Source organism: Jaculus jaculus, chromosome 7 (genome assembly GCF_020740685.1).
Source record: "Jaculus jaculus isolate mJacJac1 chromosome 7, mJacJac1.mat.Y.cur, whole genome shotgun sequence".
Classification (NCBI taxonomy): Eukaryota; Metazoa; Chordata; class Mammalia; order Rodentia; family Dipodidae; genus Jaculus; species Jaculus jaculus.
Genome location: NC_059108.1, coordinates 155770303 through 155795705, shown reverse-complemented (window position 1 = coordinate 155795705; position 25403 = coordinate 155770303). Strand labels below are relative to the sequence as shown.

Sequence of the window (25403 nt, the reverse complement as noted above, 5' to 3'; positions counted from 1 at the left end):
AAGGTGACACATGCATCTAGAGTTCATTTGCAGTGGCTAGAGGCCCTGGCATGCCCATTTTGTCCCTCTCAAATTAAAAAAAATAAACAAATAAAGCTGGGCATGTGGGTGCATGCCTTTTTTCCCAGCACTCAGGAGGAGAGGCAGAGGTAGGAAGATCACCATGAGTTCAAGGCCACCCTGAGACTACATAGTGAATTCCAGGTCAGCCTGGGCCAGAGTAAGACCCTACCTCGAAAAATCAAAAATAAATAAATGAATCACATTTAAAAAACAAGCCAGGGTTGGAGAAATGGCTCAGCAGTAAGGCACTTGCCTGAAGCCTAATAACCCATGTCTGACTCTCCAGAAGCTACTTAAACCAGATGCACAAAGTACTGCATGCACACAAGGACACACATGTGCACAAGGTGGCATATGTGAACAAGGTGGCACACATGTCTGGAGTTTGATTGCAGTGGCTAGAGACCCTGGTTCACCAATTCTCTCTCTCTTTTTCTCTCCCTCATAAAAACAAAAACAAAAACAAAAACAAAAAGCCCAGTGTGGTGGCATACATCTTTAATCCAAGTACTCCAAAGACAGAGGTAGGAGGATCTCCATGAGTTCAAGGCTACCCAAAGACTACACAGTGAATTCGAGGTCAGCCTGGGCTGGAGTGATACCCTATCTCATTTTTAAAAAAAAGGCTAGAGTGATGGCTTGGTGATTAAGGCCTTTGCTTGGAAAGCCTAAGGATCCAGGTTTAATTGCCCAGTACCCACATAAACTAGATGCACAAGGTAGTACATGCGTCTGCAATTAATTTGTAGTGGCTAGAAGACCTAGCACACCCATTCTCTCTATATGCATCTCTCTCTCCCTCTCTCTCTCAAATTAATTAAATTTTAAAAAGAAAGAAAGAAAAAGAAAATCTAATTTTGCCAGGCGTGGAGGCGCACGCCTTTATTCCCAACACTCAGGAGGCAGAGGCAGAGGCAGGAGGATCGCACTGAGTTCGAGGCCACCCTAAGACTACATAGTAAATTCCAGATCAGCCTGGGCTAGAGAGACCCTACCTCAAAAAACTTTAAAAAAAAAATCTTAACTAAATCCAACAGCTGGAGGATTATGACTAGTGTTTATAGCACAGTGAGGATGAAAGCAGTTTAAAATTGGGATCTAAGCTGGGCATGATGGTGCACGCCTTTAACCCCAACACTTGGGAGGCAGAGGTAGAAGGATTGCCATGGGGTCAGGGTCACTCTGAGAGTACATAGTGAATTCCAGGTCAGCCTGGGCTAGAGCAAAACCCTACCTCAATAACCCCCCCAAAAAAACCAATCAACTTGGGGTCTACACTGTTATTTCCTTTACCAAAGCCAGAAGTGATGAGCCATAAGCCCACCTTCTGTTTCATTCATTGACTAAACAGGAAGTTGACCAAAGAGCCACCGAGGTAGTATTCATCTTTTATATACAGAGTTTTTACTGATTTTACTGACAGAAAGAAAGAGAATGGGCATGCCAGGGCATCCAGCTGCTGCAAACAAAATCCAGATGCATGTGCCACCTTATGCATCTGGCTTATGTGAGTCCTAGGGAATGGAACCTGGTCCTTTGGCTTTGCAGGCAAATACCTTAACCTCTAAGCCACCTCTCCAGGCAGCAGCACACATTTCTAATCCCAGCACTAGGAAGGCAAAAGTAGGAGAACTGTTGTGAGTTTGATTCCAGTCTGGGACTACAGAATGAGTTCCAAGTCAGCCTTGACCAGAATGAGACCCTACCTACCTGCAGAGCTAAGAAAGAAGTTACAAAATACTGAATTTTACCAAAGGTCTACTGGCAGACCCAGAAATTATGAGGGGGAAAAACATCTGTGTGTTAGCAGTGTTTTTCAACTCTATGTCAAACATGACAGAAACAGTTTTAGTCAAGCATACGGAGCAATATGGCCCTGGACGGGGCTGACCTTCTGCTGGCCAGAGCTCATGTTCCCACTCATAACTGAGTAGCTCTCATACCTGTGCCTCACTCAGGCCAAGTTCCAGCATCTCCAGGGACTTTCGGATCATGTTGGATTTCTCCTCCACCAGGTTGCTCTCGTCATCTTTCTTCAAGCACTTCAGTGTCTCCAGCAAACTCTGTAGAATGGAGTTGTGCTCATTTTTCAGAGCTTCCAGCCCCTGAATTACTTGCTTTGTCTTAGAAATGATTTCATCCTGTGTAAGTTTCTCCAACTTGTCTTCCTTTATGTACACCATTGTGGACATGTTGTCATACATTCTGTAACACAAAAAGAAAAAAAAATCAGACATTTCCTTACAGTGAAAACTTTATTATTTCATATGTAAAATATAAATAAGCACATTTCCAACTTTCAATCTTGAATATGACATTATGTGTTATTTCTTTTTTTCCTTTGCAGATTTATTGATGGATTAAAATGAACACAAAATGTTTCTACTCCATCAAGAACATTTCAAATACTGAATTACAAGGAAAGGATAGAGTTTACAAACTTTTCTAATTTCCCAAACTCCTACCCATCACCACGTCTTGTACCACTGACATACATCCTCAACTCTAAATGTGCTGTAGAGGGTTTTGTTTGGTTGGTTGGATTTGGTTTTGTAAGGCAGGATCTCGCTCTAGCCCAGACTGACCTGGAAGGAACTCTGTAGCCAAGGCTGGCCTCATACTCATGACAATCCTCCAACTTTAGCCCCTAGATGTACCACCACACTGGACATATTTTGGGTTTATTTATTTTTAATGTTTTTATTAACAACTTCCATGATTATAAAAAATACCCCATGATTGATACCCCCCTCCCCCCCACTTACCCCTTTAGGTTTATTTTCATTTATTTTATATTTTATTTTTATTTATTTGAGAGCAACAGACAGACCGAGAAAGAGGCACAGAGAGAAAGAGAATGGGCGCGCCAGGGCCTCCAGCAAACCAACTCTAAATGCATGAACCACCTAGTGCATCTGGCTAACATGGGACCTGGGGAATCGAGTCTCGAACAGGGATCCTTAGGCTTCATAGGCAAACACCTTAACCATTAAGCCATCCCTCTAACCCTGTTATTTTTTGTTTGTTTGTTTTTTCAAAGTAGGGTCTCTCTAGGCCAGGCTGACCTGGAATTCACTATGTAGTCTCAGGCTGGCCTCAAACTCACAGAGATCCTCCTATCTCTGCCTCCCGAGTGCTGGAATTAAAGGTGTGCACTACCCTGCCCAGCATGTTGTGGGTTTGGTTTTGTTGTTGTTTGTTTGTTTGCTTGTTTGACTGATTATGGTAAGGCCTTACAATGCAGTCCTAGCTGACTGACCTCTGAACTCTGCCTTCCCAGTGCTGGAAATACAGTATTATATTACCACATCGACCTTAACATCTTTTTCTTCACAAACTCTAACTTTACTTGCTCTGGCTCACACAGAAGGAGCTACTGCAGGAGGAGGTAGCTTCCAGCTCTGCTCCTCACTTCATACACATTCTCTCTGAAGACTCATCCAGGACCCATAAAGCACTGCTTACTTCAAAAGTGCCATGATAAAATGATGGTTTTAGGGCCAGGAGCATGACTCAGTCAAAGTGCTTGGCTAGCATGCAAAGGCCCTGTGTTCAATCACCACCATCACACAGTGAATTCCAGGTTTCCCTGGGTTACAGTGAGACCCTACTTCAAAAACCCAAAAATGAGCCAGGCATGGTGGCGCCTGCCTTAATCCCAGCACTCGGGAGGCAGAGCTGGAGGATCTCTGTGAGTTCGAGGCTACCCTGAGACTACAGGGTGAATTCCAGGTCAGCCTGGACTAGAGTGAGACCCTACCTCGAAAAACTAAAAAAACAAACAACAACAACAAAAAAAAAAAACAAACAGAAGGGCTGGAGAAATGGCTTAGTGGTTAAGACACTTGCCTGCAATGCCTAAGGACCAATTTTCAACTCTCCAGATCCCATGTAAGCCAGATGCACAAGGTGATGCAAGGTTGCACATGCACACAAGGTGGCACATGCATCTGGAGTTCATCTGCAGTGGCTAGAAGCCCTGAAGCAGCCATTCTCTCCCCCCCCCCACCTCTTTCCTCTCTCTCTCACAAATAGATCAAAATAAAATATATTTTTTTAAAAATATAGGGCTGGAGAGATGACTTAGTGGTTAAGCACTTCCCTGTGAAGCCTACAGACCCCGGATCAAGGCTGGATTCCCCAAGACCCATGTTAGCCAGATGCACAAGGGGGCGCATGCATCTGGAGTTCACTTGCAGTGGCTGGAGGCCCTGGAAGCACCCATTGTATGTATACATACATACATACATACATACATACATATATATATATGAATGATGGTATAAACTGTTCGGCAGACAAGGTAGCTGTCTCTGTATTATGAATCCTTCAACATACTTACCAGGTTGGATTTGTACCTTCATGGTAACTGAACAGGGAATGCCTAAGTATTGGCTACAGAGTGAGTTTCCGACAAGCCTGATGTACAGATTAGAATCCAGTCTTGAGCCAAGCATGGTGCCGCATGCCTTTAATCCCAGCACTTGGGTGGCAGAGATAAGAGGATCACCATGAGTTTGAGGCCACACTGACACCACATATTGAATTCTAGGTCAGCCTGGAGACCCTACCTCAAAAAAAGGCTTTATAGGGCTGGAGAGATGGCTTAGTGGTTAAGCACTTGTCTATGAAGCCTAAGGACCCCAGTTCAAGGCTTTATTCCCCAGGACCCACATTATCCAGATGCACAAGGGGGCGCACGCATCTGAAGTTCATTTGCAGTGGCTGGAGGCCTTGGTGTGCCCCTTCTCTCTATATATATCTGCCTCTTTCTGTCACTCTCAAATAAATAAATAAAAGTAAAAAAAATTTTTTAAAGGCTTTACATTTAAAAAAATGACTTAAGGGCTGGAGAGATGGTTTAGCGGTTAAGCGCTTGCCTGTGAAGCCTAAGGACCCCGGTTCGAGGCTCAATTCCCCAGGACCCACGTTAGCCAGATGCACAAGGGGGTGCAGGTGTCTGGAATTCGTCTGCAGTGGCTGGAGGCTCTGGCGTGCCCATTCTCTGTCTCTCTCTCTGTCTCTCTCTCTCTCTCTCTCTCTCTCTCTCTCTGCCTCTTTCTCTGTCTGACACTCTCAAATAAATAAATAAAAATAAACCAAAAAAAAAAAAAAAAGACTTAAGCCGGGCGTGGCGGCGCACGCCTTTAATCCCAGCACTTGGGAGGCAGAGGTAGGAAGATCGCCATGAGTTCGAGGCCACCCTGAGACTACATAGTGAATTCCAGGTCAGCCTGAGCTAGAGTGAGACCCTACCTCAAAAAAAAAAAAAAAAAAAATGGCTTTACAGTTCTCAACAGCAATACTGTAAAGAAAATGCAATTAAATGCCTCAGAGATTCTGCAGGAAAACTGTTTTTCATGAGAATTCTAGAGCCAGCTAAACTCAACCAACCATGAGAGTAGAATGACAGACCAGTCAGAAAATGCTTTAGCGAGATGCACAATCAGGAAGACCCTACAGGACATAGACGTGTCACAAAAGGGTTATCAGGGGTGGGGTCAATGCAGCACCCATCAAGGAGGACCTAGGTGAAAGACTCCATGGCTAAATGGGAACCAACCTTACAAAGTAGGGAGCTAAAAACTAGCTCCAAGGAAAACAGAAGGTTAAGTGGGAAATAACCAGTTTATTACATGACTCAGTCATTGAAGAATCACAAAGATATAAACTGATCTATCCTCAATTACAGTGCTAATTACTTTGAGTAATTAATGGAGGAGAGGCCCAGGAAGCACAGGTGTCGTGAGGGCAGGGAAAGGAGCAGATCCTAAGCACTAAGCAAAGGGAGTCAATAACTGAGAAAAATAAGCATATTATGCAGAAATGGCAGTAATTACAAAAAAAAATCACAATTTCACAATTAAGAAGTAAGGAGGGCTGGAAGGATGGCTTAGCAGTAAAGGCACTTGCCTGTGAAGCCTAAGGACCTATGTTCCACTTCCCAGATCCCACATAAGCCAGACACACAAGGTGATGCACAAGGTCACACATACACACAAGGTGGCACACACATCTGGAGTTCAATTACAATGGCTAGAGGCCCTGCCACTCCAATTCTCTCTCTCTCTCTCTCTCTCTCTTAAAAAATAAAAAGGCTGGAGAGATGGCTTAGCGGTTAAGGTATTTGCCTGCAAAGCCATAGGATCCCAGTTCTATTCCCAAGGATCCATGTAAGCCAGATGTACACAATGGCGCATGCAGCTGGAGTTCGTTTGAAGTGGCTGGAGGCCCTGGTATGCCCATTCTCTCTCTATCTATCTTTCTCAAACACATAAAATATGTTTTAAAAATAGAAAGAAAAAAAAAATATATATATATATATATAAAATTTTAAGGCAGCCTGTTGGGCTTGCCTCAAAAAAAATTAATTTTAAATCTGATCCTGGCATTGTGGTTGGTTGAACTCAGCCCCAAAATCAATATGGTACCATGGCTGGCCTCTTCCTGAGTTGGTCCCAAGAGTCCACACCTATCCCTTTCATCCAGAACTCACCTGAGTGTGAGTAAAGCCCAGCTGAATAGATTGTAAATAGATGCTTACCAGGTGGACATGGTTGGTCTCTTCTGGCTGCTCCTTTCTCCTGACACCTGAACATCCAAGCTCCTACTCTGGTAAGCACTGCTAGCCCAGCCCAGGTGGGCTGGGATAAGGGGAGAGGACTCTTACTCCCACATGGGCTCTCTAAGGCCCCTCCCCTCCCTATCCCCCCTACACGACAGGAGCTCTCTGTACTTTTCTTACTTCAATAAAGTCAAGGTTTGTAATGACTCCAACAACCAACAACCCAAAAAGGTCTTCTGGAGGGGTCCAAACCTTTTTCAAACCATGGCATCTTTGGCTGAATATACAAGTATCACATATCTCTGTAGTCTGTGAAATTTTGGTTGTTTGCTTGTTTTTAGACAAGATCTCATGTAGTCCAAACTGACTTCAAACCCCTGATCCTCCCTGCCTCCACTCTAGGAGAGAGTCACCACAGCCGAGATTGAGCCCATGGCTTCACAGATGCTAGGCAAGCATCTACCTACTGAGCTACATCTGCAGCCCTGCATTTGTTTCGTCTTGTTTTGAAGGGGGGAGGAAATGTCTGTCTGTCTGTTTTGAGGCAAGGTCTAATTCTAGCCCAGGCTCTCCTGGAATTCACTCCAGCCTCAAGCTGGCCTCAAACTCACAGCAATCCTCGCACTTGTGCCTACTGAGAACTAGGTTAAAGGCTTTTGTGGGGCTTTTTTGTGGCTCATGATTTTGTACTTTCAGTGCCTCTTATCACTGTAGACAAACCCCACACATGTCACTTTGTGCATCTGACTTTATGTGGGTATTGGGGAGTCAAGTCCAGGCCATGAGGCTTTGCAAGCAAGCATCTTTAACTGCTAAGCCATTTCTCCAGTCCCACCTAGCCTTTCTTAAGAATTACTGGAGGAGCCGGACATGGTGGCACATGCCTTTAATCCCAGCACTCGGAAGGCAGAGATAGGAGGATCACCATGAGTTCAAGGCCACCCTGAGACTAGAGTGAATTCCAGGTCAGCCTGGGCTAGAGTGAGAACCTACCATGAAAAACAAAAATAAAACAAAACAAAACAAAAAAGAATCACTGGAGGGCTGGAGAGATGACTTAGCGGTTAAGCGCTTGCCTGTGAAGCCTAAGGGCCCCGTTTGAGGCTTGATTCCCCAGGACCCACGTTAGCCAAATGCACAAGGGGGCGCACACATCTGGAGTTCATTTGCAGTGGCTGGAGGCCCTGATGCACCCATTATCTCCCTCTCTCTCGGCCTCTCGCTCTCAAATAAATAAAAAAAAATTTAAAAAAAAGAATCACTGGAGGGTCAATGGGGTGGGGCACACCCAATCAGAAGAGGCACAGAGTCAAGGAAAGCTAGGGGTGTGCTCATGTTCCTCATATAGACCTCCTTCCTCCTGACTTCCTCTACTCTTCCACCCTGCCTGCTCGCATGGGGTCACAGCATCTCCTTCAGTGTCACCAGCTCCTCCAGGCACAGGTAAGCCCTGTTCCCAAAGATAGTTGCTGCTAGACAGCTGAAATAGCTGGCTAGGCTCAGCCTACTGGTCGACCCCACATCACTGAAGACAAGCATTGCAAGCAACAAGCAGAACGTGAAATCCATCAAGGCCTGGGTCTGCGCTGGGAGCCCACAGGCAGCTCTGGTGAAGAATGCAGATGTGGAGACCGTCTTCTCCAAGCCCGGCATGTGGCCAGCTGCACTGTGCACAGGGCTCTGCCTTTGTCTAGTATGCCAACAAGCATGCAAGGGCAGCAGTGCTAGCAAAGAATGGGCAGCTGCTGGCCAAGTAGACCCGGGACATCAACATGACTGGAAAGCCTAAGCCTGGCACGCCTGCAGGCTGAGGAGAGCAGCACCTGCTACACAAGGCTCTTTGACTACCCTGGTTACCTGTCACCGTGCCAATGCCCACAACATTCCCTGTGAAATGACTCCAGGTCAGTGTCTCTTTGATCCATTGTGTGAAAACTACCTTCCAAGCTCTTTACCCATTACTGCTGGCTCAGCCAAGACCAAGTTCAAAAGCTGCAGACTATCAAGACAACTGACACAGGTCAACTTCAACACCAATGCATTGTTGGGTCACTTGGAACAGATTGCTGAAGAGAAAAGGGTTGACACAGATAGCAAAAAGAAGAATGACGGCAGTGATAGTGGTGGCAGTAGGTAGGTAGGAACCCATAAGAGGACACAACTTCTGAGGCAGGCACACCCCAGGAGAAGCACAGCAACGAGGAGGGGTTGCCCACACATATGGAGGAAGAGCTGGAGCCCAGCCCAGACACAGAAGCACAAGATGGCGTCTTGCAATAAGCACATCAACAGACGCAATGGCCACCAACTGAAGTGTATCACTGTCTCAGGCCTCAAGCCAGGTGCCTATCCTGGGATGCCAGGCTGTAGCAGGTACCAGAGAAAAGCTGGCATCAGGCATTCCTCCTCTAACACATCCCAGCCAAAACTACATCTTCTGCAGGTAAAGTCTCAGCCTACCCTTCTCCAGAATGACCTGCCTGTCGGCACAACCCAGGCTGGGGACATAACCCACTGAGTACCCCTCTGCCACCTCCCCAGGAGACTTCCAGCTTGAGATGTTTCTATGGGTTTGGAGAGGGTGGGGCTGGCACAGAGAGGGAGCTTAACCATAAAGAGAATGGATCCAGAGATACTTGAAATCTTATTGTTTTCCAGCTCAGACTGACCTGGAATTCACTATGTAGTCTCAGGCCGACCTCAAACTCAAAGCGATCCTACCTCGACCTCCCGAAGTTCTGGGATTAAAGGTGTGCACCACCTTGACCAGATTTTACTTCTGAGAAGAGGTGGTACATGGTACAGTCAGTGACCCTAGTAGTTGGCTGGGTTGGTTAAGAGCCCTCTAAGAGCTGAGGATGGCACCAGACAACTAGTTTGGGGAAGTGAGGTACAGCAAATACTGAGGAACCCCACCCCCATTTGCATTTCTGAAAAAATGCTTAAGAGTTATTATGAGCACGCCATGAAACAGGTGAGGTGAGATTTTGTAGAGCTGGAGGATCAAAGCATCTGGAGGCTGTCTGCCCCACTCTGCTTCTAAAAGCCTCTGCAGCACAGCCCCAAAAGGCAAGCAGAGGGGACACTGTTGTTTTCAGTAGTTGGACATGTTCAGAATGGAAGCATATTCAGAATAGCTGTTACTGTACTGAATACGTTTCACTTCACAGATTTTTGTATATTTTTGGTCAGCATGGATTCCTTCTTAAGGGTTGTTGCAGTCAGGTTTGCACTTCTGGCAGAAAACACCTGACCAAGACCAGCTTGTGGGGAAAAGGGTTTATTATGAGTTACAGACTCGAATAGAAACTCCATGATGGTAGGGGAAAATGATGGAATGAGCAGAGTGTGGACATCACCTCCTGGCCAACATCGGGTAGGCAATAGCAACAGGAGAGTGTGCCAAACACTGACAAAAGGAAGCTGGCTATAACACCCATAAACCTGCCCCCAATAATACACTGCCTCCAGGAGGGTTTAATTCCCAAATCTCTATCAGCTGGGTACATAGCATTCAGAACACCTAAGTTTATGAGGAACACCTGACTCAAACCACAAGGGTCACAAGACATGATAAAAAGATTACGTTGGGGGGCTGGAGGGATGGCTTAGTGGTTCAGACATTTGCCTGCAAAGCTAAAGGACCCAGGTTAGCCAGATACACAAGGGAACACACACCTCTGGAGTTCGACTGCAGTGGCTGGAGGCCCTGGCATGCCCATTATCTATCTTGCTCTCTCTCTCTCTCCCCCTCTTTCTCTGTCAAATCAATTATAGGGAGGCTGTGGAGGTGAATTCTGAGCCCTGGAGGGAGCAGTGGAGCACACCCATACAGGGGTGGGTTTGTTTGTTTTTGACAGCTAAGATTGAATCCAGGACTTCAGACATGCTAAGCAAGTTCTCTACCTTGAAGCTACATTTCTATTCCTACAGTGATTTTTTTTTTTGACCCAATTCCACCACCACCACTCCCCAAAAAAACCTTAAAGATTTTCAGTGGCCAGACATACATCTATGTCATGTAATCTTTCATATAAATAACTAAAGTAAGAAAAATAAATCTACGTAGAGAGAAACTAAATCAGGGCTGACTGGAGGGAGCATGGTCGATGACAGAGAAGGGGCTTGATTTTCTGGGCTCTTTTTTTGTTTTGTTTTGTTTTTTTCGAGGCAGGGTTTCGCTCTGGGCCCAGGCTGACCTGGAATTCACTATGCAGTCTCAGGCTGGCCTCAAACTCATGGCAATCTTCCTACTTCTGCCTTACAGTGCTGGGATTAAAGGTGTGTGCCACCACACCCGGCCTGTTTCTTGATAGTAATTGTTCAAACTGGCTGAAAAGCATGCTTAAAATCTTAGTATCTGCTGAACCCAATAGCTCACATCTATAATCTCAGCATTCCAGAGGCTGAAATAGGATGACTATGAGTTCAAAGACAGCCTGAGCTACATAGTGAGTTATAGGTGAGCCTGGGCTAGAGTGATACCCTGCCTCAAAAAGAAAAGAAAAAAAAAAAACAGGCTGGAAAGACAGCTCAGCAGTTAAGGTGCTTTCCTATGAAGCTTAAGCACCCAGGTCTGATTCTTCAGGTCCCACGTAAGCCAAATGCACAAGATGACACATGCACGTGGAGTTCCTTTGCAGTGGCTGAAGGCCCTCGCACACCCATTCTCTCTCTCTGCCTCTTTCTCTCTCTCAAATAAATAAATAAATAAAATATATTTTTTAAAAGGCCAGAGCAGGTTGAGCTTACCACAAGCCAGACGAATAAACATGTCTGGTGTGCACGGACCACACAGGGCAACTAAATGCTAAGGTTGTGAAAGATAACAACAAAACGTGGAGTTGAAAGACACTAAAATAAAAAGGCTAAAAATAAAAAATGGTACTATGGATTGGAGAGATGGCTTAGCCATTAAGGCATTTGCCTGTGAAGCCAAAGGACCCAGGTTCAATTCCCCAGTACCCAAGAAAGCCAGATGTACAAAGGGCACATGCATCTGGAGTTTGTTTGCAGTGACTACAGGTCCTGGTGTGCCCATTCTCTTTGTGTCTGTCACTCTTCTCTCTCTGCTTGCAAGTAATTTTTTTAAAATGGTATTATAAGCCAGGCATAGTGGCACATGCCACCACACCCAGCTCTCCTTTATTTTAATTTTTTTATAAAATATAAAAATAAAATATCACCAGGCGTGGTGGCGCACGATTTTAGATTGTTGTGAGTTCATGGCCACCCTGAGACTACAGAGTGAATTCCAGGTCTCCCTGGGTTACAGAGAGATCTTACCTCAAAAACCCAAAAACAAAACAGGCAAAACAAAAAACAAACAAAAACAAAAACAAAAATACAAACAAAAAAATAGCCGGCGTGGTGGCATACGCCTTTAATCCCAGCACTCGGGAGGCAGAGGTAGGAGGATCACCGTGAGTTCGAGGCCACCCTGAGACTACACAGTTAATTCCAGGCCAGCCTGGACCAGAGTGAGACCCTACCTTGAAAAAGAAAACAAACAAAACAGAAAGTGAGTCTGGTGGTCAGAAACAGGAAGTCAGTTTTGAGATGCAAGTTCAGTGAAGTCTCCACTCTTGGCTCTGAAGATGGGAGGAGCCAGGGAACAGGATGGAATTAGATCTAGGAGCACAGACCCCTGAAGACACCTAGACAGAAAAGGAGCACACTGTCCTTCCTCCAACAGAATGGAATTGTCACCACCAGAATACTCATGAGCACCCTGAGCTCCAGAGAGCCAAGGAACTAGAGACTGTACCATCTGAGACTTGAGCAGACCACCCAGGAAAACTGATATAAATTGAACAATAAGGGGCTGGGAAGATGGTTCAGTGGTTAAAGGCACTTGCTTTCCCTTTAAAAGTGGGTCTGACACACAAAGGTGAGGCAAGCACAAGGTCACACGTGCCCACGAAGTGGCACAGGCAACTGGAGTTTGATTTTAGGGGCTGAGGCCCTAGCACACCAATTCTCTCTCTCTCGTAAAAAAAATGTGGGCCTGAGCCAGCCAGGGTAGTGCATGCATTTAATCCCAGCACTCGGGAGGCAGAGGTAGGAGGATCCAAGGGAGTTCAAGGACTGGGCCAAAGTGAGACCCCTACCTCACAAAAACAAGAAAAAAGTCCATCAAATAAAAGTGGGTCTCTATGCATGCCTTTAATCCCAGCAGCACTCAAGAGGCAGAGGTAGAAGAACTGCTGTGAGTTGAGAGGCCAGCCTGAGACTACATAGTGAATTCCATGTCAGTCTGGGCTAAAGCAAGACCGTGCCTCAAAAAAAAATAGTAACACCTGAGCTAAAGTGAGAACCCCCCACCTCGAAAAACCAAAAAAAAAAAAAAAAAGTAACAGAGACAGGCATGGTAGCACACGCCTTTAATCCCAGCACTCGGGAGGCAGAGGCAGGAGGATCACCGTGAGTTCAAGTCCACACTGAGACTACATAGTAAATTCCAGGTCAGTTTGAGCTATCTTGGGGTAAAAAAAAAAACACAGCCTACCCTCCCTAATGTGCCACAGTCTTAAAAAGTCAGGATGGCCACAACTCCTACTGTCAGAAGAAAGAAGATAAACCATGATTTAAATTTAGGTAATGGGAGTATTTTAGAAGTAAGGAAATTGGGCTGGTGAGATGGCTTAGTGGTTAAGAGGCTTGCCTGAGAAGCCTAAGGACCCAGGTTCTTGATTCTCTAGTACCCACATAAGCCAGATGCACATGGTGGCGCATGCGTCTGGAGTTCATTTGCAGCGGCTGAAGGCCCCGGTACGTCCATTCTCTCTCCCTCTATCTGCCTCTTTTTCTCTCTCTCTAACAAATATAATAAAGTTTATTTATGTGTGGTGGCACATGCCTTTAATCCCCACACTCGGGAGGCAGAGGTAGGAGGATCGCTGTGAGTTCAAGGCTACCCTGAGACTACACAGTGAATTCCTGGTCAGCCTGAGCTAGAGTGAGACCCTACCTCGAAAAAAAAAAAACAACCTAAAACAAAACCACAACTTGTTACTTGTTTGTGTTTCTTACAATACTAGGGACAAACGCAGGTCCTTGTGCATGCCAGGCAAGTATTCTCCCAGTGAGCCACATACCCAGCCCTCCTCCTCCTGAGACAGTCCTTCCGTGCTGCCCAGGCTGCCCTTGTCTCACGTACATGGTCCTTCCACTTCCTGGGAGCTGCAGTTACAGAAATGTACTGCATACTTGGCTACAACACCTCCTTTTTTTTTTCCTTGAGGGGAGGGTTTTGCTATCGTTCTTTAGCCCAGGCTGGCCTGGAATTCACTATGTAGTCTCAGGGTGGCCTCGAACTCACAGTGATCCTCCTACCTCTGCCTCCCAAGTGCTGGGATTAAAGGCATGCACCACCATTCCCAGCTTCACTATTTGTTCCTAATCCATATGTACTAACAGGAAGCTACATGAACTTGACATAAGAATGCTCTAAGAGCAAGAAAACAGTCAACTGAACCTTGACCTAAATCCAATAGACTTTCTGCCTAACTGTTCTGACATCTCAGCCAACTCGACAATTAGCTCCTTTCTCTAGAGTTCCAAATCATTCTTCCCACACAGAACTCCACTGTCTATATCAGGTGGTTGTAGCAGGATGCTGATGGCCCTCAACATAATAAGGTCTCTCATATCTTCACTTTCAGACTCACTCTTTGTCTTGACTCTGGACCTACATTCCAGCTGCCCACTGGGTCTCCACTAAGTACCTTTGATTTATCATGAACAAAAGCAAACGCCAGGCATGGTGGCACACGCCTTTAATCCTAGAACTTGGGAGGCAGAGGTAGGAGGATCACCAATTCAGGCCATCCTGAGACTACATAGTGAATTCCATGTCAGCCTGAGCTAGACTGAGACACTACCTCGGAAAATGGGGGGGGGGGGGGAATAAGCATCAGGGGAGAAGGGGAAGGATGGCTCAATGGATAAAGTGCTTGCCCTGCAAAGGTGAACACCTGAATTCAGACCCCCAAACCCAGGTAAAGGTAGCTGCTATAATGCAAACACCTGTAACCCTGTGTGCCTACCGTGATAAGAATGGTATGAGAAGCTCCCAGAAGCTCCAACACCAGCTAGCCTGGTGAGCGCAGCAGAAGACAGAGACACAAATCCTCAAACAAAGTGGAAAATGACTGTCCTCTTACCACCTCACAAACACACACAGAAAACATTATCTCCCCCTCCTATTTTTCCTGTTTTTTTTTTAAGGATTTATTTCTTTTTATTTATTGATTTATTAGAGACAGAGACAGGAGTGGGAGACAGAAAGTGAAAATGGCTGCACCAGGGCCTCTAGCCACTGTAAACGAACTTCAGACCCATGCGCCACCCTGTGCATCTGGCTTATGTAGGTCCTTAGGCTTCACAGGGAAGCGCCTTAACCTCTAAGCCATTTCTCCAGCCCAATTTTCCATGTTTTTATGCTGTCACTATTCGGCGAGTTACCAAAAGACAAGAAAGCCACATTCCAGGTGTATTTCATCAACCAGTATTTACCAAGTGCCTGTCATGTACTAGGCAGAGATCCTGAACACACACAGTGGACGGAATACTGCCTTTGTGGATGAGGAATGCATGAGCAGATAATAAACAAAATATTAATACAGCACTTGTAGTAAAGTAGTATCAAGAAAAACAGAACAGGACTGCAGACCTGTGGCTCAAAGCCCAGCAGGTACCTAGGTTTGCTTGAATGGGTCCAGAGCAGCCAAAGGAGATAGGGTAGGACAGGATCCTAGTGAAAACTTTGGTGGCAGAGTGACAAAGTGTTGCAGTCAGGTTTACACTGCCGGTAGAAATCACCCAACCAAGAGCTGCTTGTGGGAAAAAGAGGTTTATTTTGGCTTACAGGCTCAAGGGGAAGCTTCACGATGGCAGGGAAAACGATGGCATGAGCAGAGGGTGCATATCACCCCCTGGCCAACATAAAGTGAACAACAGCAACAAGAGAGTGTGCCAAACACTGGCAAGGGGAAACTGGCTGTAATACCCATAAGCCCACCTCCAGGAGGGATTAATTCCCAAATCTCCATCAGCTGGGAAGCTAGCATTCAGAACACCTAAGTTTATGGGGGACACCTGAATCAAATCACCACACACAGAGTTTTTACAAGATCTAGCACAATTCTACAGTCCTCTCAAAACTCACCCTCCAACTGCTGTCCCTCTCCTACCCCGAGCAGATCCTCCTGATCCAGCTGCTCCTATGCAATTCCTGTCGTTGCCCTCATTCCAAGCCTCCCGGGCCTCAATTTGGGAGGATGCTTCCCAGCCTAGCTCATCCAGCTCACAGTACCACCCACACCACTGGCCCTGCCCTCCCCAAATGCCACCTAGCTCCTCTGATCGGCTCTCAACCCTTAAAACAGGAACAAGCTCCCAGGAACTTCAGAGCCTTCCCAAGCCATCTTCTCTCACTCCATCTCACTGGGACACCCCTCTACACCCCACTTTCAGGCCTTATTTCCTCTCCTCAGGACAACAGCATCAAAGCCATTCAACACTAAGCAATTTGCATTTTCCTTCAAGTGTCTGAGGAATGGCCTCTTCAGCACTTTTCAGATTAGGTCTAAACTCCTCTGTGGGACCTGCTTTGGCCAGGCTGCCAGATTTTACCTCTGAATCCCCAGTAGCATAGTACCTTCACCATACAGGGCTTTAAACAGTCAAGGTCCCTTAAGGCCACACTTCTACACCATCTTGACATCACCCCCCACCCCAAGGTAGCGTCTCAACCTAGCCGTGCTGACTTGGAACTCACTCGGCAGTTCAAGACCTCCAACCCACAGCAATCCTCCTACCTCTGCCTCCCAAGTGCTGGGATTAAAGGCATGTGCCACCATGCCTGGCTGACTTTTTTTCTGCATGTGTTTTGGGGAAGGGTATGTGAGGTATATTGCACATGATGAGGGCACACACAGGAGCCAGAGAACACTGGGTAACGCCCCTCCATCACTCATCTGCATATTTCCTTGAAACACTCCCAGAGCTAGTTTTCAACACTCCCAACAATAACATGGTCTCTGCTCCCCACAGGACTAGGGTTACCAGTACACATAGCCACACCCAGCTTTTTACATGGGTTCTAGGAATGGAAATACATGCTTGCTTTGGAAGCACTCTGACCCACTGAGCCCTCTCACCCAATTTTTATTCTTTTTGTTGTTTGTTTTTTTCAAGGGGGAGTCTCATTCTAGCCAAGGCTAACCAGAAACTCACTCTGTAGTCCCAGGCTGCCCTTGGAAGTCACAACAATCCTCCCACCTCTGCCACCTAAGTGTTGAGATTAAAAGCATGAGCCACCAGTCTGCTCTTTTTGGTTGTTTTTTGTTTTGTTTTAAATATTTCATGTATTCATTTTGAGGGGGGGCAAATAGATAAACAGAATGGGCTTGCGTGGGTACTGGGGAATTAAAGTCAGGTTAGGCTTCGCAGGCAAGCACCTTCACCACTAAGCTGTGTCTTCAGCCCTGTTTTTGTTTTGTTTTAATTTTTAAGATTTGTTTTGTTTTTATTTAAGAGTGACAGAGAGAAATAGGCAGAGAGAGAATGGGCCCGCCAGGACTCCTGCAAATGAACTCCAGACATGTGTCCCCCCTTGTGCATCTGGCTAACGTGGGTCCTGGGGAATTGAGCCTCGAACTGGGGTCCTTAGGCTTCACAGAAAAGCGCTTAACGGCTAAGCCATCTCTCCCACCTCTGTTTGTTTTTTGAGGTAGAATCTTGCTCTATGTAGTCTCAGGCTGGCCTCAAACTCACAGCAATCCCCCTACCTTGGCCGGGCATGCACCACCACTCCTGGCTTCTTTCTGTTTTGAGACTGGGTCTTATTGTATAGCCCAGGCTGGCCTCAAACTGGAAATCCTCCTGCCTCAGCCTTCTGAGTGCTATGGTTAAAGATTTATGTCACCACAGCTGGCTGGCCATTTTTTCTCATGTGTAGTACTTGTGGTATGGGTAAGCGTGCACTGTGCATGTGCCAATGTGTGTAGAACTGAGCAGAGGCAGGGGATAATATGTTCTTCCTCTCACTCATCTATACTTCCTATAGTCTCTATCAACTCATCAACTAGCAGTTTTTGCAAGCCCCATTGATTCTCTGGTCCCTGCTCCCAACAGGACTGGGGCTACTGGCATGTGTTCATACCTGGCTGTTTATGTAGGTCTTGAGGAATCCAATTCAGGCAACCTAAAACCTTCCAGCAAGCCTCTCTTATCCACTGAGCCATCTTCCCAGCCCTTGGCTAGTCATTTTTATTCTCTGCCCTAAAACTCGATATAAACTTCCTAGATCCTCTCATTGAGGATATTAATTACTTTCTTTAATTTTTTCGAGGTAGGGTCACTCTAGGCCCAGGCTGGCCTTGAACTTCCTACTCTGCCTCCCAAGTGCTGGGATTAAATGTATGTGCCACCATGCCTGGCTTATTATTTTTGGACATAGGGTCTCAAGCTAGCCCAAGGCTGATTTGGAACTCACTATGTAGTCTCAGGCTGGCCTCAAACTCACAGTGATCCTCCTACCTTGGCCCCCAAGGGCTGGGACTAAAGGCATGTGCCACCATACACTGCTTCTTTCGTTCTTTCTTTCTCTCTTCCTTTCTTTGTTTTCTGAGGTAGGGTCTCACACTAGGCTGACCTGGAATTCACTATGTAGTCTCAGGGCGGCCTTGAACTCCACCTATGTCTGCCTCACAGTGATCCCCCTACCTTGGCTCCCAAGTGCTGGGATTAAAGGGCGTGTGCCACCAGGCCCGGCTCTAAGAAGTAATTTTTGTTTGTTTTTTTCAAGGCAGGTCTCACTCTAGCCCAGGCTAACCTGAATGGAACTCACTGTGTAGCCCCAGGCTGGCCTCAAACTCACAGCAATCCTACCTCAGCTTCCTGAGCAATGAGATTAAAGGTGTGGCTCACCACACCCAAGTTTAAGAACTATTTTTTTTCCCCTTGGTTTTTTGAGGTAGGGTCTCAGTCTAGCCCAGGCTGACCTGGAACTCACTATGTAGTCTCAGGATGGCCATGAATTCACAGTGATCCTCCTACCTCTACCTCCTGAGTGCTGGAATTAAAGCCGTGCACCGCCATCCTGGCAATCTTTTAAAAAAGATTTTTTTTTTTTTTTATTAGGAGAGAAACAACGAGAGGTGTGACAGGGCCTCTAGTCACTGCAAACTGCTACCCTATGCCTCTGGCTTACATGGGTACTGTGGAACTGAATCAGGGTTCTTAAGCTTTGCAGGCAGGTGCCTTAACCACTGAACCATCTTTCCAGCCTTTATTAATTTGACAGGTCCAGAGAAGAGGGAGAGGGTAGGCAGGGAGGGAGGGATGGAGAGAATGGGCGCATCAGGGCTTCCAGCCACTGGAAATGCACTACAGATGTATGCACCATCTTGTGCATCTGGCTGTAGGTGGGTACTGGAGAATCAAATCTGGCTTTGCAAGCAAGCACCTTTAACCACTGAGCCCTCTCTCCAGCCCTCCTGTTTCTTATAAAGGTCAGTTTTACTGTTCCCACAGTGAAAGATTCATTATTCAAGATAGCTTGGGGCTGGAGGGATGGTTTAGTGGTTAAGGAGCTTGTCTGCAAAGCCTAAGGACCCATGTTCCACTCTCCAGATGCCACATAAGCCAGACACACAAAGGTGAGGCAAGTACAAGGTTGCAAATGCCCACTAGGTGGTGCAAGAGTCTGGAGTTCCATTTCAGTGGCTGAGGCCCTGATGTGCCAATTCACTCTCCCTCCCTCCCTCTAAAATAAAAAATAATTTTTTTAAAAAATAACTTGGATGTGTTTTCCCCATCCAAAGTTATTAGCAGCTGGCTCACAATCAGCAGTCTCTTATTCTTTTGGATGCAAGAGCTCTTTAGCATGTTTTTCTTAGTTGCACATGTTTGTGTTTTGTTTATTCCTTGACAGGGTGTCTCTCCTATAGCCCAGGCTGTATTTCAATGCCTTTTTTTTTTTTTTTTTTTTTGAGGTAGGATTTCACTCTAGGCCAGGCTGGCCTGGAATCACTATATAGTATCAGAGTGGCCTCGAACTCACAGCAATCCGCCTACCTCTGCCTCCCAAGTGCTGGAATTAAAAGTGTGAGCCACCACACCCAGCTTCTACTCTTGAAAAAAGGTGGAGAGAGAGAATGGATGCACCAGGGCCTCTTGCTGCTGCAAAGGAATGGACACCTCATGGTGCTTCTGGCTTTACATAGGGAACCAAACTTGGGCCAGCAGGCTTTGCAAGCAAGCCCCTTTAATGGCTGGGCCATGTCTCCAGCTCAAGGTCCATTTCTTTTTTTTTTTTCTTTTGGTTTTTCGAAGTAGGGTCTCGCCTTAACCACTAAGCCATCTCTCCAGCCCCTTTTTATTTTAGGAGGCAAAAATGTTTGCTATGTAGCCCAGTTTGGTCTTATACTCATGATCCTCCTGACTCCGGCTCCTGAGTGCTGACACTACAGGTATGTGCCACCACACTCGACTATACTTTTGTTATATAGCTATCATTATGCTTTTATAAGGCACTGCCAATCCAGGTGAACAAGCTGGTGCTACAAGGGAGGATTCCACCAGGTCCCACCCCACCAGGTCCCACCCCAGCTTCCCCTATTCCAGGGGCAGGGTCAACTGCACCGTGATGTTGTGTTCTTTGATGCCCTGAAGTGCCTGCTCTCTCAAATATAACTCTGTAACTCTGAAATTTTGAATAGTTTCACTGTATTCTTACAAATACTTAATAACAAACAGCGAATCAAATCTTCTACTGTAACTGAGGCTGTGGCCAGTCCCTGAAAGAAATAAATCCCCAACTGTAATATGATTAGGAGACTGAAGGTCAGTCCAATTTCCTAATGGGTTTTTCACTGACCTATTACAATGTATTCCAAGCTAATTCTGATCAAAGGCTTAGTCATGCTGTATTAAAAGCCTTAGAAGTTAACTAACACAAAGAATGAAAACCGCAACTACCCCCCTAGATAGCAGTTTAAATAGTGTATCTCAATTTTTTTCTGCCCTCACACTTTTTAAAAGACTATTTTTGCAAGTACACCTGATCATCACTTAATGTGTAAATTCTTGACGTATTGAAATAATAAAACAAAAGCAGGCAGCAAGAATTCTTACACAACTACCTGGGAGCAGCCTATAAACACCGATGATAAAGCCATCCACTGCACCACACATTAATTTTACTTTTTTAACGCTTTAATTTGTGTTGGGGAAGGGGCACCACATGTGACACGCAAAAACACTCCAGGACCGAGCCGCCGCTGCACCATCGGTGGACGCAGTCAATGAAAGCGAAGGGCCGCCGGCCTCGGACGACAAGCATGACAGCGCGCTGGCCAGGGCGGTGCCGGGGAGAGGTGGGGGCCGGAAGGGAGGAGAGGTCTTGGACAAAGCCGGCTGGTCCCGCGGCCCGCCGACCCCGCCGCCCGCCGGGGGAAGCAGCGGCGGCCCCGCCGCACGGCTCGGGGCCCGCAGCTGTCGCGGGAACGGCCGTCCCCACCCGCCAGGGCCGAGCTGAGGATGCAGGGCCGGGCGGGGCCCTAGGCCGGGACGGGACGTGAACCTGGAGGGAGGGACACGGGCGCAGGGGGTGGACAGGGACGCCAGAACGGAGGCGACAGGGACCAGACGCGGAGGAGGGAAGGAGAGAGGGTGGGGCCGGAGCAAGGATCCGAGCTCCAGGGATGGAGCGTGGTCCAGGGGAGGAGGCAGGGAGGAGCTCGGCCCGGGGGATGCGGGCGGGCGGGCGGGGGACAGGGGCCTAGCCCGGAGGGCTGCGGACGAGAAGGCGCGAGCCCTGGAGCGGGGTGGGGACCGGGACGGGGGACAGGGGCGCGAGCCGCACGCGCCACGGCGGGCGGGCGTCCGGGCCGCACTCACCGTCCGGTCCCGCGCGCTGCGCTCCGTCGCGCGGTCACTGGGGCGCGGCGCCTCCTCGGCCGCCCCGCAGCATCCTCGGCCACGCCGCCCGCAGCCCCGCGTCACCCGCTCCGCTCCGCCGCCGAAAATGGCGTCGCCGGCGCCGAGCCCGCCCCACAATGCCGCGCGCCGTGACGTCACCGCCTCGTGCCGCCGGGCGGGGCTCCGGGGAAACTGAGGCGGGGGCGCTGGGCGGGGCCCGCGCGCTGGGTCCGGCTTGGGGATGCGCGTGCGCGCGGCCGGGGCGGCGCAGGCGGCGGGCGGAGGGAACGGCCCCTGGTCTGGACCTACGGCGTGCGGGGTCCTCCGTCACCCAGGGCCTGGGCCCCACCCGGACCCCTATCTCTCCGGGGCCACTGAGACCCCCAGCCCGCAGACCCGGCCGCTGCGCGCACGCAGACCCTGCCTCTCTTGGCTGCGGCCTGCACCGCGGCCGCCGCGCCCGACCTTGCACCCGGGACCCACGCAGGTCTCGACCTCCAGCCCGGGCCGAAGGGCAGGCCTGCCTGGTCCGAGAGCTCCTGGGCTCCGCACTGCCGTACCGCACCCCACCGGCAGGCCTGACTCAGCAGCCAGCTGCTGGGTACGCTGAGTCAGTGGCAAGGCTCAGCTTGCCTGCCACTGGGTTGGGAACCCTCCAGGTGTCTGCAGAAGTCCCGAGAGCGGCCTCGTGGCATTACTAAGGAGTACGGAGAAGGTGCCAATCTCCCCACTTTGAGAACTGCCTCCCTCTTCCAGTGGTATCACCAGGCACCCTGGCAGCCTGGAACCACCCTCCAGTCATACCTGCCAGCGCCAGGCAGGCAGTCGTTCTGGTCTTGACAAGGAGGTCCAGTTACTTTGACCTCTGCAAAGGAGGGCTGGGCGTGGTGGTGCACGTCTTCAGTCCCATCACTGGGGAAGCAGAGATAGGAGGATCACTTGAGTTTGAGACCACCCTAAGACTGCGTAGTGGATTCCAGGTCAACCTAGGCTAGAGCTAGATCCTACCTTGGGAAGGGGAATGTAAGTGTGGGCTATTAAGAGGAGGGGGCTGTTCTTACGTGGTTCATTGGCCTAAAGACAGATAGTGTGTGGTCAGGATCAAACATACCCCTCCACACTGCATTCAGTGATTGCAGACAAAACGCTGCTTTGGGTTGGACATTACCAGTTCACACCCCTGCACACTACAGTCAGTGGTTGCAGACAAAATGCTGCTTTGGGTTGGACGATGCCAGTTCACACCCTCCACACTCAGTCAGTGGTTGCAGACAAAATTCTGCTTTGGGTTGAACAGTACCAGTTCATACCCCTGCACACTGCAGTCAGTGGTTGTAGACAAAATGCTGCTTTGGGTTGGACAGGGCTAGTTCACACCCTCCACACTGCAGTCAGTGGTAGCAGACAAAATTCTGCTTTGGGTTGGAGGGTGCCAGTTCACACCCCTGCACACTCAGTCAGTGGTTGCAGACAAAATGCTGCTTTGGGTTGTGCAGTACCAGTTCTCCACTGCCATAGGGCAGGCAGGGCAAAGCATATTTCTGCTCCTGCCCCGGTGCTCAGGAAGAGAAGAGTGGGTTGAACAGGAGCCCATTTCTTTCTGTACCTTTGTGTTCAGCGACTGTCCCCTGCTCCCCGTCACCCCAGCAAGAGCTTTGACATGCCTCACTTAGAGGCTAAGACTCTGCCTTGATGGATGTTGGTTTCATTTGTCTCACTGATAACACCTTGGGCTTTATCATCTCCTGGTCCTTGTGTCCCTTCAGCCAATGTCTGCTAAGTTCCCAAGGTCTTCATGGGAAGAGCTGGATACTTGGAGGAGCAGTTGAGGCTCCCGTTCCAGTGAGAGGCAAGCTACAGACACAAGGAGGTATCTGTCCCTGCTAAAAATTAGAGTAAGACAATGAACACGCAGACCCTGGGGGAGAGGAAAGTACACAACTGGACTCTGACTGTGAGGCTGGCAATCAAATGAACGAGAAGGAGGGAGTAACCCCACAAAGCAGGTAGAACATCCCCAGAAAAGTGCTGAGGCAAGAGTGACCCTGGAGTGTTGGGAGAAAGACCAAGTCATTCATGAACCCTGACACCTACTCTCTGCACTAAGTTCAAACTTTTTAGCATGGTCAACAAGGTCAACAGGACCTCGTAATGCAGACCTTCCCCCCATTCTCCTGTCCCTGAACGCTGTCACCTATCCAAGTTTGTTCCGCTTTCCCACACCACCACACTCTGTGCAGTGTCCACCCTGTCTACAACATGGCATGACTTTTTCTGGAGAGATATAAAGAAATGCCTGTTCATCCCAGATAGGGTATCAAGACTACAGAAATGATTCCACCTGAGCCCACCTTGATGAACCAACAAGTTATCAGGATTATTTACAGGAGCACAGGTGACTCAAAACAGCTGTGTCACGAAAAGCCCACCCCACAGGCAGCTAGAAGACAGTAGTGGCTGGTTGTCAGGTGAGAAGATCTAATCCTCCTACTGGGGAGTGTTAAGGACTCCTTACCGTAAACTCAGGAAGCACCATGTCATTTTGCTCATCTCACTGCCAGGCAGGGCAACGGTCTTCTGTAGGTCACGGCAGTCTGCTCCATAATGGTGACAGTCATGTTAGTCTCAGAGGAAATAGTTACACCACAACTAATTTTCTCCCCCTTCTTTGTCCCCAGTTACCCCAAGACTCAGGCGAGGTCACTTCCTCCAAGAAGCCTAACCTGCCAATGCCAGCTTGCACAATGCCTCCTCCACACTCTCCCTCTCCCTCCCCCTAATGTACATTGTGCTCAGTACACCACTGCCTGTCTCCTTGGCCTCATGGCACCAGGGGAAGAAGAGCTGGTGTCCTGGTACACACAGCCCTGCCCACACCTGCCACAAAGCTGGGAGACACACAGCTGAAGCCAGTGTAAGAGGGGAAGGTCAAGCTGACCCTTCTCCAAGTGTCCTTTGCCCCACCCCATCTCATGAAATAGATTCGCAGACCCCTTAATTTCCTGACTTCTGCCATGACCTCCAGGAATCCCTGCCAATCCTTAGGGCCATTAATATCTGAGGTTAGGCCCCCAAGGGGCTGTCCAAAGCAAAAAGCATGGATGTTCTGTTCTGTTGCTCTGAATACTTGGCAGGACAGCTGAGTGGTAGCTTAGCTGGAGCACAGGAGTCTGTGAATCATTGCTACCCAGGACCCCTCTGTGAAACAAGCACCTACAATATCCACAGTCTCTATCCTCTGACCCTCACAGCCAGTTAGTGGAGCCCTGTCATCCCCATTTTACAGATGCTGCAGCCAAGGCCCTGCAAGCCCTGTGGTTTGTGGTTGTCTCCTGGAGAGGAATCAACAGAACCCTGCCGGACTTCTGCAAAAACTAAGACCTTTGCAGTGAGGATGTCTCAGCAGGCTGCTTGGGGCAGCAGCAGACCCATTATCTGCCCTTCCCTGTAATCCTAGAGGAATAGGGCCCTGGGGACCTTACCTCAAAAAATAAAAACAAGCTGGGCATGGTGGCGCACACCTTTAATCCTGGCACTGGGGAGGCAGAGGTAGGAGGAACACTCTGAGTTCAAGGCCACCCTGAGACTACAGAGTGAATTCCAGGTCAGCCTGGACTAGAGTAAGACCCTACCTCGACAAACCAGAAAGAAAGAAAGAAGGGAAGAAGGGAGGAAGAAAAGAAGAAAGACAAAAAAGAACCCAAAAGGGCAAACACTGTGATTCTACTACCTAAGGTCCCCATGCACTGAACATCACAGACCTTTCCAGCCTCCAGAGATCTCAGGTTCCCCCGTGCATCCTGCCCTCTGTGACTGAGAAAAGCAGAGTATTAGTCCACAGACCCCG

General features: G+C 48.2%; 1 protein-coding gene across 20 annotated transcripts in view; it reads right to left on the bottom strand.

The window, feature by feature from the left end:
- Klc1 (kinesin light chain 1) overlaps nucleotides 1–21652 on the bottom strand; it is a 65785-nt gene extending 44133 nt beyond the window's left edge. For all 20 annotated transcript variants that reach the window (XM_045155329.1, XM_045155335.1, XM_045155331.1 and 17 more), the window contains exons 1-2: nucleotides 21536–21652; nucleotides 2007–2268 (exon numbers count right to left, since the gene is read on the bottom strand). In XM_045155329.1, the coding sequence (XP_045011264.1) occupies nucleotides 2007–2267 (261 nt within the window). In that variant the 5' untranslated portion in view covers nucleotide 2268; nucleotides 21536–21652. The remainder of the gene's footprint in view (nucleotides 1–2006; nucleotides 2269–21535) is intronic.
- Nucleotides 21653–25403: the final 3751 nt, after the last annotated feature.